Here is a 17,039-nt window from a genome sequence, read left to right on the forward strand (position 1 = left end):
CAAAATTTTTTTAGGAAGCAATGCTTGTGTGTGCAGAGGCAAAGAAGGCGCCGGAAAGGAAAGAAGTTACATCATCTCTTTGGTCCTTGGGGTCTGTTTTGCCAAGGAAGTTTACAATCAGGCTTAGATTTATGGTCTGTCTTATGAGCTCTGCTTTGCTGTCCTTGGGTCTCCTTATATAGCAATTGTTTTAACATTACTTCTGTGAGATTTTTTAAAAAGCTTGCTGAGTGGTTATTTGCTTATTTTTTTGCTACCTGACGAATGGGATGTGGTTTTAGACAACAGCCTGTCTTTTCATCCGATCATTGCAAATCTCTTATTCCGGAGGCCCAGACTCCATTTAGAATAGGCTGACCAGCCGTCCCGCTTTTGGCGGGACAGTCCCGCCTTCGCACAATTTGTCCCGCGTCCCGCGGGTTCCTTCTATTGTCCCGATTTTTGGGAGGCTGCCGCACTCCCTTCTGGGGTGCAAGGCAGTGCGGCAGCCTCCCCGATGGCAGCGTGGCATTAACGCCAGGAGCCGCACGGCCTTCTGGGCCTCGCGTCTTTGGCGTGCCAGCTTCTGGGGTGCTGCCGTTTCCCGCCCTATCACAGGGCGGGAAATGTGCAGCGCTATCGCAGAAGCCATGCGCTCTTCGCGCACCAAGCGTCTTGGTGCGCCGCCGCGACAGCCGCCATACCCTGATCTTCCTGAAGACTTACAAGGTGACCATCTGGTCACCTTAATTTAGAACCAAACCAGAAGTCAGTGATACTGGTGAAAAAGTTGCATATTATTTATAGTCTGTGGCCCCTTCTGCACATGCAGGACAGTGCACTTTCACACCACTTTTACAATTGTTTGCAAGTAGATTTTGCTGTTTCGCACAGTAAAATCCAGCTGCAAAATGCATTGAAAGTGGATCGAAAGTGCATCATTCTGCATGTGCGGAGGAGACCTTACTTGTGTGCATGCTTACCATGCCTCTTGTCTCTGTACATCTTTTTTCTATGGTTGGGCAACTAAGATGGGGAAAGAATGGCAGGCTTTGGATACATTCTGAGTAGATGACATGGGTTTGGATGGGCCAGTGGGCTGATTCAGTATAACGCCAGTTTCATGCATGTTGATATAAGGACATGAGTCTGGAGGATTCTTTGGACGTTTTCCCACTTACCTTCTGCCCCACGCTACTGTAGCCAAGTAGTGCGGGGTCCCCTGGCACTCCCCACTACAGGGGCGGCGACAATGCAGCCGCCCCGACGCTGCCACTGTCGCGCCCCCTCAGCGCGCATCATTCCTGGCGCTCTTCCAAATGGCGCCTTTTGATGACCCTGCGCTGAAGCCTGGCGCGCGCCAGAAATGACGCATGCTGAGAGTTGCGCGCGGCATAGGGGGCTATGAGTAAGTGGGGAAACGCTCTTTGTTTTCCGCAGTCTCTTTACCCTCCTCCCTAAGCCTGCAGGTTGGTGGCTGCATTGTTTTTATACTGCTGACTTGCGTTGGTTTTATTGTTGTTTGTGCATTTTAGAGCATCTTGCGAGCTGCCCTAAGAACTAGTGTGGTGTAGCAATTAGAATGTTCAACTAGGGTCTGGGGAGGCTCAGTTTCAGTTTCCCCTGAAAAGCAGAGGATCAGTCAGTCCCTCTCAGCCGAGGCTTCTTAGAATCATAGAATCATAGAGTTGGAAAAGACCTTAAGGGCCATCAAGTCCAACCCCCTGCAATGCAGGAACACACAATCAAAGCACTCCTCACAGATGGCCAAACCGCCAAAGAGGGAGACTCCACCACACTCCCAGGCAGTGAATTCCACTGTCCAACAGCCCTGAGTGTCAGGAAGTTTTTCCAGATGTTGAGGTGGAATCTCTTTTCCTTCACCTTGAACCCATGACTCCTGGTCCTGGTCTCTGGAGCAGCAGAAAACAAGCTTGCTCCCTCTTCGACATGACATCCCTTCAAATATCTAAACACGGCTATCATGTCACCCCTGAATCTTCTCTTCTCCAAACTAAACATCCCCAGCTCCCTAAGTCTCTCCTCGTAGGGCATGGATTCCAGACCTTCAAAGGGTTGTTGTGAGGATAAAACTTGGAAAGGAGAACTTTCAATGTATGCAGCCCTGAACTCCTAGGTGTAAACACGGAACAGAAATGTATGAGATACATTTGTAAAGAAATAAAACAAAAGCTTCCTCTTCCATGGTAGGCCTTAATTTTCTCACTGCATCTTAACCACAATGGATGGATTGTACTGTTGTATTGTCACAGCCGGAATCAACTGGCTGTTGTGGGTTTTCCAGGCTGTGCGGCCGTGGCCTGGTAGTTTTAGCTCCTAGCGTTTCACCTGCATCTATGGCTCACGTCTTCAGAGGCATGTCATGGTAAGAAGCATTTCCTTCCATGGCACAGTGTGGAGCAGCCATTCTCAACCAGGGTTCCCTGGTACCCTGGGGTGCCATGAGCATGTCCCAGAGGTACCGCGGCAACACTACCCCCCATTTTTGTGGTGTCTCCCACCGGCGCCAGCAAGGACATGGAGCTGGCCCATGGGGGCAGGGCCTGCCACAAGGTCAGCAGCCACCACCACCCCCAGTGCTACCCTTCACCCTGGGAGGGGAAGGTGGGGGGTGTGGCAAGCAGGGGCAATGGGAGGGGAAGGTGGAGGGTGGCGGCAGGGGTACCGTGAGATATGAAGAGTGAGGTCAAGGGTACCCTGACCTTAAAAAGGTTGGGAAACACTGATGTGGAGCTAAAACTACCAAACTACAGCCATACAGCCCAGAAACCCCACAACAACCAGATTGTTTTCTTCCTTTCCAAGTAGGACCGTGGTTTGGAGAGAAGAGAGCAAACCATATTTAGTGGGTTGGGTGTAACAAGAAATTCAGATTTGCTGTGTGAGGAGGCAGGACGTGCTAACCTCTCTGATTATTGTGCAACCCCCCAGAAAGCCGTCTCCCTCTTGCATCTTGTGCGTTTGTGCGTGTTTACAGCAAAAGCTGAAGTACACAGAGGTGTTGCCACTCTGATTTCTTCTGCCCTTCCTGTTGTTGCAATAGGCGTTACCAGGAAGCGGAGTGAAGCAACAATGACCGTGCTTATACCCGCTAAAACTTTCCCCGTGGGAACCCGCGTCTCTGATTCTGGCTCATTTCATTTCTTTGTTGAACTATTTTATCTGTGAGGCTTAAGCACTTACGCATCACTGTAGAATAGTGGGTCCTTTCTAGAGAAGAAGAAGAGTTTGGATTTATACCCCACCTTTCTCTCCTGTAAGGAGACTCAAGGTGGCTGACAAGCTCCTTTCCCTTCCTCTCCCCACAACAGACACTTTGTGAGGTAGGTGGGGCTGAGAGAGTTCTGGGAGAACTGTGACTAGCCCAAGGTCACCCAGCAGGATTGTAGGAGTGCAGAAACACACCTGGTTCACCAGGTAAGCCTCTGCCACTCAGGTGGAGGAGTGGGGAATCAAACCCAGTTCTCCAGATTAGAATCTACCTGCTCTTAATCATTACAGCACACTGGCTCTTCTAGAAAACTCTACCCAGGACTGTTGTTTACGGAGACTCGCTAGCCTGGTGACCATCAACAGCATGTACGTCTGTCTTGATCAATCTTGTAATGTTTTTACGAATTTCTGCCCATTTCCTCCCACACAGATATTGAAGCAGTCGTGCACAGAGATTTTAAATCTGGAGCCCTCAAGTGTTTGTGTAGGAGGTGAGTTACTAGGATTGGAAAACAATGTGCAGATATTAATGAAAACACTCTTTCTTTCTTGGGTCAAATGTGTAATTCAGAATTCCATGTGCTGTGTAGGAAGATGTGAATCCGACGTGCTTCCCTTCCTCTTCCTTTTTGCTAGGCCTTGACAAATTTTTTTTGGCTCTAGGAGACAGCCCAAAAATTCAGAAGCAACTGGTTATGAAATGAATTCATCTGTCCATACTGAACTGAAGTTAAATTTACATAAGATCAAGCAATGAGAAGACCTTTATACACACTTATTTTTTTACATTGCGCAAGATAGCATTCTGATTTGGAATTATGAATAGGTTTGAGTTAGTTCCAGCCAGTTTTTTAGTTCTTGGCCAGTTCCGTTCCTTATTGCAGTTTCTGTTCCAAATGGCTTTTATCCATGCAGGTCTTTATGATCCCAAACAGCCTTTTTAATGTTCAAAGGAGGACTCCCCTTATCACCAGTAGGCAAATGCACTGAGAGACAATACGTTTAAAATCTGAGAGACAATACACTTAAAATAGGCTGACCAGACGTCCCGCTTTTGGCAGGACAGTCCCGCCTTTAAACAATTTGTCCCGCGTCCCGCGGGTTCTTCAAATTGTCCCGATTTTTGGGAGGCTGCCGCACTGCCTTCTGGGGCGCAAGGCAGTGCGGCAGCCTCTCAGCGCTATCGCGGCACGCAGGAACATGTGGCCTTTACTGGGAGCTTGCTGTTTGCCGCCCGGTGACAGGGCAGGAAGCGGCGAGCCCCAGAAATCTTGGCCCAGCGCGACTGCTCGCAGCGCCTTATCTTGACCGCCTCCCCTCACTGTCCCGGATCACAAAGGTGACCATCTGGTCACCTTAACTTAAAATCATTTCTGAAAGTACAAGAAAAGTTTGGATGTATACTCCACGTTTCTCAACCACAAGGAGCCTGAAAGCAGCCTACAAACTTCTTTTTTTCCCCTCCCCACAACAGGCTCCTGATTAGGTAGGTGGGGCTGAGAGAGTTCTGAGAGAACTGTGATTAGCCCAAGGTCACCCAGCAGGCTTCAGGGAATCAAATTCAGGCCGATTTTGCACGCCAAAATTGCTCCATGGCTTATCCGGGGAGCGTACCTGCTGCAGGGCTTCTCACCCTGCTTATAGTTCCCCACTCTTTCCTTCGCTTGAGTCAGGGCTGGTGAGGAAAGACCCGAATGGTTCCCCACAAGCATGGGGCTTTCTCATAAGCACCACTTAAGCACCATGAGCTCTTCCGTAGTCTCTTTCGTGCATGCGCGGGCAGCCTCCATTTCCTCTTGCCCTGTTCCCCTCACTCACTTTCACTATTTTAATATTTCAGTTCCCCAGTTCAGAGTCCTCCACTCATGTGGAGGAGTCCCTGGCAGTACCACATTTTATCCTCACATCAGTTCTTGTGACAGGCTGGTTACTGGTAACTTTTCTAAGGACAACTTTTGAGTTTCCCGACTGATCTGAGATTTAGCATTGATTTCCTGGAATGCATGATTTTTAATATTGCAGCAGTAGATTGAGAGAAATCCTAGTACGCAGTTCACTTCTTTAACAGTATGGACATTTTGCAAGTTGTGGCCTCCTAGAAACATAGAATCATAGGCCCTTTCCGCACGGGCCAAATACAGCACCCTGGGGACGGCAAAAACGCTGTCCCCAGGGAGCTGTTCGCATGGGGGGCGCAGCTGCATCGCAGCCACGCCGCCCTCGCGCCTCCCCAGTGGCGCGGCTGCCATTTTCCCACCTCGCTTCCCGAGCTAGGTTGTTGGAAAACAGCGGCTTTCAGCTGCTGCCGTGCGAATGGCAGCGGCTGGAAGGCGCCATCCCTCCCCCCTTTGCCCGATCGACCTACCTTCCCTGCGACCGTCCGGCGCGTCGCCAAGGCCTGGGGACACGCCCCCCCTGCCCTGCAACTCCGTAGTGGTCGCGCAGGGCAGGGGTGTGTGTGTCCCCTGGCCTCAGTGACGTGCCGGACGGTCGCAGGGAAGATACGTCGATCGGGCGATGGCGCTCCATGGCGCCGTCTTCCCGTTCGTTACCGGGACCATTCGTGCGAACGGTCCCGGGGGGGTTGGGTCGGCGTCATGTACGCCAACGCAACCCCCAGTGTGGCCACGCGGAAACGGCCATAGAGTTGGAAGATACCCCAAGGGCCATCAAGTCCAACCCCCTGCAATGCAGGAAATTTTTTCCCAGGAGTAATGAGGCAGGCAAATCCCACTGATATCCTATTTGGTTTGAAAGAATGCAAACTGATCTCTGTCTTTGTGCTTTCCAGAGGAGTTCCAAGTTGTTCTTAGAGGAAATGGCTTCACCCTGGGCCGAGCGCAAGACAGTGTCATCTGCACTTACTTTGTGAATGAAACCATACGAAGTAAGTATGTGATAAATCCAGCGAGCTGTTATGTAGTGCTGTGGTGAAGTGGGCGCATTCACGTCTTCCCGTCTTTCGCCTGGCCCCGTTGTCTTTCCCGCACATCTGATGCCCAAAGCAGAGAGGCTTTTGCAAAATGTTGTGGGGAAAGCCATCCTAAGCCCTTAAGGGGAAGGGCAGCATACAAGTTGAATAATTAAATTAAAGGGTGGGATTCAGAGCAGAAGGATAGCCCTTCCCCGCCCTTCCTTGTTTTTCTGCACTAAATTCCCATCTCCCCAAATAGAAAATTTAGAGCAGGTGTGAATTATATATTCATTTGCACCTGTACTGTATACTTAGGCCCTAAACCCTGGGCTCAGTCTGTATTTAGAGATTTAGCATTTGATATGTTAAACCAAGGAATGGTTGATTGAATTGGCTTTTCTCGTCACTAACTGAGGTGGGGGGGATTTCCGTTGCAAATAAGATACCAATGACAACAGGAAGGTAAAGACCCTCCTCTAGACTTAGGAGAGTACAGAGGAGTTTCCCCTACCCTTTCAGAAAGACCGGTTATGGTAGTCTCTTTCCTTTCTTCCTTTCATCGAAGTTGAAGCCTGGGCATTCTGCACCCGTCCCATTGGATTGTTTCCTCTGCTGTCAAAATACAAGAGATTTGTAGCTCTTGGGATGCAAGACCTCACTTTTATTGCTCTGTAAAATGCTATGAATGTAGATTTCATAATGCTGGGGAGGGGCTGTGGATCAGTGGCAGAGGATCTGCTTTGCCTGCGGATGTTTCAGTCCCCGGCATATCGGAGTAAAAGGGTCAGAGAGTCTGTGATGGGAAAGATTTGCCTGAGATCCTGGAAAGTTACTGCCAGTCTGAGTGGATAGCATTGACTTTGATAGACCAGGTCTGAATCAGTGCAAGGCAATTTCATTTGTGTTGCGTAGTAGTAGTAGTAGTAGTAGTAGTAGTAGTAGTAGTAGTAGTAGTAGTAACACATAGTAGTGGTAACACATAGTAGTAGTAACAAGTAGTAGTAGTTGAAAATGAGAATGTCAAAATATTGTGGGTATTCCGATTCCAATTGATAAGGAATTGGCATGTAATATAATGTAATACAGCAATACAGCATGTAATACAGTAATGACAGTGGTGGAAAAGAATAAAGTGTGAGTAATTGATGTAGCAACACCTGCTGACAGCAGGGTTGCAGAAAAAGAACTGGAAAAGATGTCAAAATTCCAAGATCTGAGAATGGAAGCTGAGAAATTATGGCACAGACCCGCAGTTGTGGTTCTGGTGATTATCGGCACCCTGGGTGCCCAACCAAAAAATCTTGGGTGACACTTGAACCACCTGCGTATTGATTAAATCTCCAGCTATCAGTTATACAAGGCCACATTGCTTGAATCCACATGTATACTACGCCAATACATTATGACATAGGTTCTTGGGAAGAACCCGATACGGATGAGTATCCTCACCAGCTGAAGATCTGGCAATTGTGATTTCAGAAAACAAAACAACAACAAGTGTGGCCAAGGTGTTGCAAGGTCTGGGATAGAGAGACTTTACCTGTCCTTGCAACTTCGAACAACCCTGCCCCTTACGGTGCCCAAAAGGGTTTGAATCCCCCACGCCACTTTGGATACTGTGCACAAAATTATTGCAGGTTGAAGACTCTGTGACCCATTGCTCTGACGATTTACGGCCTGTGTATTCTTCTGCAGGGTGCAGATTTTGTCCGTGTGGGTATTGCATGTGGCTGGGTTATTCCTCCCCCGTTAACATTTTGAACGGGGCGGGGGGAGCCCAATTGCCAAATGGTGGCACGGAAACCTGCCAAAGACGACAGCAGAAGACCAACCTCCTCTCCCTCACCCCTCTCTAAAAATGAGAGTGTTTAAGACAAAAGCATATGGACGTACGCTAACCCACTCTGTTATTGCTAGCAGCAGATCTGGAACTAGCAGTTGGTGCAAAATGTACTTACTCACAAAAGGAAACATTCGCACCTCGTGGGCCTGTTGATTTCCATCTTTTAGCCGTTAGTGGAGGAGAGCTAGTTGTCTTTATTAAAAGAGGGAGGCAGCCAGAAATCTTGACAGAGCCACTTGAAATATATGGTGGCCCAGTGGAGGTAGAGCTGGGAATGTTTTGTATCGTGGGCAGAAGGATGCTGTAGCCTCTTACCTATGCCAAATGGCCAAGGGCTACTGGGAGGGAAGATACCTTTAAAAGGAGATAGACGGGTTCGTGGTGGAGAGGTCTATCAGGGTTAGTGCGATGGTGACTAAAGGGCCATAGGACAATATCACTCCAGTTTTGGTTTATCTACACTGACAATTTGTTTCTAGGCACAATTCAAGGTGGTAGTCTTTACCAGACAAAGCTAGATTTGTTTCCCCGTTCCTCCACATGAAGACTGCTGGGTGACCTTGGGCTAGTCACAGTTCTCTCGGAACTCTCTCAGCCCCCCCCCCCACCTCACAAGGTGTCTGTTGTGGGAGGAGAAAGGGAAAGGAGTTTGTAAGCCCCTTTGAGTCTCCTTACAGGAGAGAAAGAGGGCTATAAATTCAAACTTTTCTTCTACCTTCTACCTTTTCTTCTACCTTTTCTTCTACCTTCTACCTTGGGACCAACATACCTGAAGGGCCTCCTCAACCCTTAGGAACCCACTGCGGTCTTCTTTGGAGGGTCTGCTTTGATTGTCCCCAGCTTCTGTGAACAGGCAGAGTGCAATTTGGGAAAGGGTCTTCTTGATCATGGCACCAAAGCTCTGGAACTCTGTCTATGGGAAGATCCCTTATTTGGTTGTCTGTATAGCACAAGGTCTCACACTAACAGCAGGAACAGAATGTGCAAATTTTTATTCAGCTGGTAGAACAAAATATGCTCAGAGGCCCTATAGACTGGTAACCTAAAATGTGCTCAGGCTCCTGTGGGGGGTGGGGGCACCAGTGAAGGATTTAAGTACAGGACACCTAAACCAATTCATTTAATATTAAATATTATGCTTCTGTTAACCATATAGCAAGGATTTATCAATTGCCCCACAATCCCAAGCTTATTCTTTATTAAATGTATATCCTGCTTTATACCTTGAACTCAGAGTGGTTTACAGCAGTGTTCCAACTGCACTCCTGTTTACTATCTGAATAACTAAATGTCATGTATAATACTTTAATATACTGCATGTTTTGGGGACTGGAGCTGTGTCTTGGGAATGAGAGGGACAGTATCTCTGGGTGCCCAAGAGAGAAATGTAATGCCCCTTCTCATGGGCTGGAAAGTTTACTTCATACTGAGCCATTGGTGGAGAAGTCTATAAGACCCCTTCTGCACATGCAGAATAATGCACTTTCAATCCACTTTCAATGCACTTTGCAGCTGGACTTAACTGTGCAGAATAGCAAAATCTACTTGCAAACAATTGTGAAAGTGGATTGAAAATGCATTATTCTGCATGTGCGGAAGGAGCATCCTGAATATTTGAACAAATGGCTGGAAGATTCCAGGTTAGCCCCCGTGACTACCATCACATACAGATGAGCGGATACAAGCTTGACTTTGAGAAGGAAAAGTAAGGCTTGGATTCAAATAGTTATGACCCCAAAAACTCTGCTCTAAAATATATATATATCCCTAAATGCTTTCCCAAGAAACAATGGACTTGCTACGGTGTCGGGATTAAACCGGCATATGTTGGCTTAATTTGCATGATTTGTTCAGCTTCTGCTGGGCTCTGGAAGGGTCATGGAGGGAATCAGAGAATCGAGGCACCGCTTTTGGGCGCTGAATTACTGAATGACAAGGACCTCCCCCGGGCTGCAGAGACTTTTTGAACAGGGAGTACCCACCCTCTTTCCGCTCTATTATTGCATTCCAACAGGCTTAAAAATACATTTAAACGACGTTGAAAACTGCTGAATGCCGTACCCCATCCCTGTCCCTGCAGTGTACAGAACAGCCCCCCAAAATGGTACCGCAAGCGAGGATTATCCCTGATCTTAGCCCCGTCCTCTTCCAAGCTCAGCTTCTCATCTGGTTAAAATAATGCAGTGCATTAAGATTGTGATGCTTTGTTTTTCAGATGAAAAGCCCATAAAGGTGGAATCTAATTATATGCTCTGTCCAGCACCTGTTCTAAATGAAGTTGGCGAGTAAGTATTTAACCCAGCGACTGAGCCGGGCCACATTAGTGTGTGATTAGAGACCTCTTAAGCAGGGCTATGAGCAGTTACGTAAACAAATAACAGCTCCCATAGGCCTGAACTATCAGTTTCCAGAGGAGGGTGCCTGGTGTGTGCCTGTATGAGTCACTGGTCAGGCCATTCCCTTTTCCTGCCCATCCCCACTGAGGTATATGTGTGTGTATTTTTTTCTGTGTCTCAGCTTCGTATGTTACGGAGTCACTTTGCCTGAGTCTCTCCTTCTGCAGTTAGAAGACATGCGCAGAAGAGTGCGTGGGACATCATTGTAGAATGCCCAACTGGGCCAGGGGTTAATGTGTTAGATTGTAAATGTACAAATCTTTACTTGACCATGAAGTTGGCGGTGGCGTCTTAGGCTACACATGCGCTCTTAGCATGAGCTAATTTCAAGGACTGTTGTGAAGATAAAATGGAGGGGAAAAGAACATGCCCTTATATAAAACCGTGGTGCGACCGCACTTGGAGTACTGTGTTAAGTTCTGGTCGCCACATCTCAAAAAGGATATCGAAGAGATAGAAAAAGTGCAGAGAAGGGCAATGAGGATGATTGAAGGATTGGAGCACCTTCCTTATGAGGAGAAGCTGCAGAGTTTGGGACTCTTTAGTTTGGAGAGGAGACGTCTGAGGGGGGATATGATTGAAGTCTATAAAATTATGCATGGGGTAGAAAATGTTGACAGAGAGAAATTTTTCTCTCTTTCTCACAATACTAGAACCAGAAATTCATTGGTGAAAATGCTGGGGAAAAATTCCAGGAACTATCATAAAACACTTCTTCCATAGCAGTGTGTGATTGGTGTTTAGATAACTCCTTACCTGCACACAGGAAGTGGTCATGGCCAGTAACCTGGATAGCTTTAAAAAGGGTTTGGACAGATTTATGGAAGTCGATCTCTGTCTACCAATCTTGATCCTTCTTGATCTGAGGTTGCAAATGCCTTAGCAGACCAGGTGCTTGGGAACAGCAGCAGCAGAAGGCCCTTGCTTTCACATCCTGCATGTGAGCTCCCGAAGACACCTGGTGGGCCACTGCGAGTAGCAGAGAGCTGGACTAGATGGACTCTGGTCTGATCCAGCAGGCTCTTATGTTCTTAACTGTATTTAGGGTGTTGTGCATTTTCTGGTTTGTATGGCCATGTTCCAGTGGGTTTTCTGGGTTGTATGGCCATGCTCCAGTAGCATTTTATCCTGATGTTTTGCCTGCATCTGTGGCTGGCATCTCCAGAGGATCCTCTGAAGAGGCTAGCCACAGATGTAGGCGAAAGGTCAGGAGAAAATGCTACTGGAGCACAGCCATACAACCCAGAAAACCCACAACACCCTAGTGATTTTTGGCCCTATGAAAGCCCTTGAAAACGCCAATTACCATGGGAAGACTGTAATCTGCTAGCCTGGAGGCTCCCAGGAGATGGGAGGAGATCAGGAGCCTTTGTTGAAAACCTCAGCAATGAAGAAGGAAAGAGATAAGAGGAAGTCCTCCTATGGATTAAAAACTGGTTGAGAAACAGGAAACAAAGAGTGGGTGTAAATGGGAAGTTCTCACAATGGAGAGATGTCGGGAGTGGTGTCCCCCAAGGATCCGTTTTGGGACCAGTGCTCTTTAACCTATTCATAAACCGTAGTGACCTGGAAGTAGGGGTGTAGGTGGCGTGGTGTAGGATCACAAGTTTGCAGATGATTCTGGGAGGTATGTAGAGGTGGGTAGGGAACCACAAAGGATTCTTGAGCTCCAAGCGGACCTTGATAAGTTAGGTGTGAGTGGAGCTCAAGAAATGGCAAATGCAGTCTCAATGTAGCAAAATATGTAAAGTGATGATGCACATAGGGGCGAAAAATCCAAACTTCACATACTGCGCTACAAGAGGGTCAGCGTGCTGTCAGTCACTGAGACCAGGAAAGGGATTTAAGCGTCTTAGTTGATAGTTCCACAGAATATCCAACTCAATGCATGGCAACTGTGAAAAAAGGCAAAAGAGCGCTCTATGCTGGGGATCATTAGAAAGGAATTGATAATAATAAAACTTCTACCAAAGATTGTCATGCCCTTATACTCTAAAGCGGTAGATGGAAACCGCGCCCGGAGTACTGTGTCCAGTTCTGAGTGCGCGCATCTCAAAAAGGATATTGAGGAGATAGAAAAAAGTGCAGAAGGGCAACAAGGATGATTGAGGGACTGGAGCACCTGTACCTAACAGGGAGCTACGCTGACGTTTGGGACTCTTTAGTTTGGAGAGGAGGAGGCTGAGGGGGGGATATGATTGAAGTCTACAAAAAATTATGCATGGGAGTGAAAATGTTGACAGAGAGAGGCATTTTCTCTCTTTCTCACAATACCTTACTAGAACCAGGGGCATTCATTGAGAAATGCTGGGGGGGGAAGAATTAAGGGACTTCAATAAAGGAAGCGCTATTCCATAGCGTGTGGGTGGGTGTTTTGGAATATGTGCACCACAGGGAGGTGGTGATGGCCTTTAACCTGGATGATAGCTTTAAAAGGGGGGCTTGGACAGATTTATGGAGGAGAAGTCGGTTGCTATGGCTTTCAATCTCACGAGGTGATCTCTTTGATCCTGAGATTGCAAAATGCCTTAACAGGAACCAGGTGATGCGAAGACAACAGCCTCCAGAAGGCCATTAGCACGTTCACATCCTACATGTGAGAGCTCCCAAAGGCACCTGAGTGGAGCCCCTTTCTGCAGAAGGTCAGCAGAGAGCTGGACTAGATGGACTTTGGTCTGATCCAGCTGGCTTGTTCTTATGTTCTTATGTTCTTATGAGGAGATGAAAACAGAATATCTGGATAAAACAGTGATTTATTAAAGGTGGGGTAGATTTGTACTCTAGACGTACACATGTTGGCATGTAAGAGTGTGCCTTTATTCCAAAAAATTGTGCCTTTGGTCTCGAGTGCTTGGAAAAGAATCTACTCCAATTATAGTTTGTCTTGAGAATCAAAAGCTGAGACAATACGAGAAAAAATGCAACAAAGAAAACGGTTATAAGACTCAGGATAAGCAGCATCACAACTAGATTGCAAAATTTGCAGAATCCGTCTGTCAGACGGTCTTAGATCTGGAGAGGAGCAGTTGAGCTGCGCCCCCCCCACCCCCACCCCGCGATCTTCCTGCCCACTTCCTTTGTGTTACTTCTCCCGGGGAAATTCACCATATCGGAAATGAGCTTTAAATAGTCAAGTGTGACTGAAGAGATTTGAACGGTGCCTTCAAAATGAATCCTTAGCCAGTTCATTTAACCCTGGAAAGGGTTGACTTCACTTGAGTTTGCTCAAATTAGCTATTTTTTTTAAAAAAATTAAAAAATAGGCCATGTGCTTCTTTTTTGGATTTTCTCGGGGCTTGTGGCTAAGTGTCTTAGGTTATCACGGACACTTGCAAGCTATTATCAAAATCATGCGTCAAGATATATAATACTGCTTAATGTGCAGTGATAAAATAAAATAAGGCACCGATTCCATATCCAAGGCAGAATCCTAATAGCAGTGTGGCTAAAACTCTGCCAGAGCCTTATTCTGAGTGTCACTGGCCCTGACCGAAGGTCGTGTCTGTGGCATCCGCTGCTAATTCCTCCTATCGTTTCTTCCACTGTTAATCAGGCCTTGGGCTTGTGGGGTCAGTTTAGTTTAGGCTTAGATTCTTGGGAAAAATGTTTTCCCCTCCTTAAAGTCGCACAGAGAAATGAACTTGTGTGGCGATTGGAAAAAAAAGTTAGAAGTCTGCATGAAAAAAATGCCAGGATCTTACGGAGGAGAGGTGCAGACGCTTCCCAAACTCTTGTATGATTTTTTTCTTGGATTTTTCTCTTGGACCTGGGCCAGTCACACAGCGGCCGATTACCGCGCACTTGCAACTGGGCTAAATATTGGAAATCAAACAGGACACCAACGAAATAGGAATGGCAAATCAAAGGTCCCTTCCGCACACGCAAAATAATGCGTTTTCAAACCACTTTCACAACTCTTTGCAAGTGGATTTTGCTATTCCGCACAGCTTCAAAGAGCACTGAAAGCAGTTTGAAAGTGCATTATTCTGCATGTGCGGAATGAGCCAAAGTGTTAGAACTGGCTAAATTCGCCAAAATATTTGATGGTATAGATTTTAAATCTGACCAAGATTATCAACATGAGTGGCAGAAATGGTTTCATTATGTACAGACACAACTTCTATTTAGACTTTTTTTGAAAAATAAAATGAAATATATTAACTTTATACTTTAAAAAAATGTAAAATGAAATATAAAAATAGATCTTTGGAAGTCACTTAAATTAGTTTTCTTCTTTTTCTTTTCTTTTTCTTTTAGCACTATTGTTACTATGTATGATGTTTATAATGTTTTTTTTTAGCTTTTGCTATGTTATCCGTGGTTTTTTTCTTTCTTTCTTGTAATATTTGACTGTATTTCCAAGTAGCAATAATTTTGTTTAAAAAAAAATTGCGACTGACCAAAAATAAGCATGCAATTCTTTGACTTTTCCAGCATGCTTAATCAGGCTGGTTGTTATTGATTTTTAAAAACTATTTTACAGAATTTATATTCCATCTTTCTGCTCTCTCAAGGCAGCTAAACATTCCTAACAAAATTGCATTTTGAAACCATTAAAACCTGTCAAAAACACATCATTAAAGCAATTAAAAAACAGAACTAAAATATATAGGAAGACATAAAAACAACCATTAAAAATTGGGTAGGGCGGGAGGGTCTCTGAGGGAAAGTCAAACAAAACAAAATAAGTCTTCACCCGCTTGCAGAAGATGGTAACAAAAGGGACTGGTGGAATATTTCCAGGGAGAGAGTTCCCGAATTTTGGTTTGACGACTGAGAAGGCCCTTCTACAGGTTGCCACGTGCCTTATCCCAGGAGCACCCAAAGCGAGGTCTGAAGATGATTGTAGTCAGTGGTGGGATCCAAAAATTTTAGTAACAAGTTCCCATGGTGGTGGGATTCAAACAGTGGCGTAACATAGCATGTAATGGGGCTGGGCGGGGTACGACGGGGGCGTGACCGGGCATTCCGGGGCGGGGCATTCCTGGGCGGGGCTGTGGCAAAGATGCAGCCGCTGTGCCAGTCCTTGGGCAGGAAACGAATGCACGCAGGCGCAGGCTGCCACGCATGCCGGTGCACCTCCTGCTAGACTGCTTCAAGTTCTGCGCGCTACTGCTGAGAGGAGGGGCAAAAATCACATGGCAAAATCACTCATTAGTAACCCCCTCTCGGCACACACAAATAATTAGTAACCTACTCTCGGGAACCTGTGAGAACCTGCTGGATCCCACCTCTGATTGTAGTGGTTGGGTAGGTTCATAAGGGAATATGTACACACAAAAGGACAGAGGAAAAAATGCATTTTTATAAGACAAAAGCCCTTTCCACACAAGCCCCTGAAAACATTTTCAGAACTCCCCGTTTGTCCTCACTCCCCCTCAAAAATGTCTCCTGACCACCATAGATTTGATGCTATAAAGCTTCAAAGCATCAGGCTACCATTCTCTATTGTGTCTACATACCTATGTAGATACAATCCACTCCCAAAATTATATTAAAAACCTGACAGAAATACAGAGTGAGACAGCCAGCATCAGAAAATGGCATCAATGAGGAAGTCTGGGGACTGCCGAGTGGTGTGGGAAACATTTTAAAGAGATCCACACAGCAGGCAGAAACGGTTTCACAAAAGAAATGTTTCCAAAAAAACTGTTTTCAAAAAAAGAAGCTAAAAACTGCAGTAAACTGCCTATGTTCCAGTTCTGGAATTAATTTTAGAAACTCCCTTGTTAAACTGACGTATGGAAGGAGTAAAGAGAAGGGCTGGGTGTGAGCCACCAAAGGACAGAAGAGAGGGAAATTACTCACCTTGGAGTTCTAGTTGGAAAGTACCCTTTGATATGATTTATGCAACTGAGTCATGCAGTTGACTGGCAACTACATTACTCAAAGACGGCTTTTTGGATCCTTGGTGGGGGTCCACAGAGGTCTGTTAGAGGGCCGACGAGACAAGTCCAACTATCTCAGTACAATGGGGTGAACTGCCTTGACGAAGAGTGTGAGCAGGGGCAACCCGCTCCCCTTAGTAGGGCAGGGGCTCACCAGAGGATGGTAGTGGCAGTTGGGTGGAAATGCTTGGGCACATCCAAGGCTGTCACAGCGGCTTCTGCCCTGTTGAGAAAACCCTCGGTCTCTCCAGCAAACATGACTGAAGGGAACAGGCAGTTTGTTTTGTGTTCTCTAGAAAGGGCTAGAAGGCACCTAAAAAGGACATAGAATCATAGAGTTGAAAACCCAAGGGCCATCAAGTCCAACTGCCTGCAATTCAGCAACGCACAATCAAAACACACATGACAGATGGCCATCCAGCCTCTGTTTAAAAACCTCCAAAGAAGGAGACTCCACCACACTCCGAGGCAGTGAATTACACTATCAAACAGCACTTACTGTCAGGAAGTTTTTTCCTGATGTTTACCGTGTTTCCCCGAAAATAAGACAGTGTCTTATATTAATTTTTGCTCCCAAAGATGTGCTATGTCTTATTCTCAGGGGATGTCTTATTTTTCTGTGTTCTGTTCGTCGGGCATGCTTCCAAACAAAAACTTTGCTATGTCTTACTTTTGGGGGATGCCTTATATTTCTCACTTCAGCAAAACCTCTACTACGTCTTATTTTCAGGGGATGTCTTATATTCGGGGAAACAGGGTAGGTGGAATCTCTTTTCCTTCACCTT

The 17,039-nt window shown here is 46.3% G+C and overlaps 1 protein-coding gene across 1 annotated transcript in view; it reads left to right on the forward strand.

Moving 5' to 3' along the window:
* The window catches only part of ANTXR2 (ANTXR cell adhesion molecule 2), a 177,750-nt gene that overhangs the window by 53,522 nt on the left and 107,189 nt on the right, over positions 1-17,039 (forward strand). The window contains exons 8-10 of the mRNA XM_048509653.1: positions 3,644-3,704; positions 6,005-6,100; positions 10,186-10,255. Coding sequence (XP_048365610.1) covers positions 3,644-3,704; positions 6,005-6,100; positions 10,186-10,255 — 227 coding nt within the window. The remainder of the gene's footprint in view (positions 1-3,643; positions 3,705-6,004; positions 6,101-10,185; positions 10,256-17,039) is intronic.

The sequence above is a fragment of the Sphaerodactylus townsendi genome, linkage group LG10 (assembly GCF_021028975.2).
Source record: "Sphaerodactylus townsendi isolate TG3544 linkage group LG10, MPM_Stown_v2.3, whole genome shotgun sequence".
NCBI lineage: Eukaryota > Metazoa > Chordata > Lepidosauria > Squamata > Sphaerodactylidae > Sphaerodactylus > Sphaerodactylus townsendi.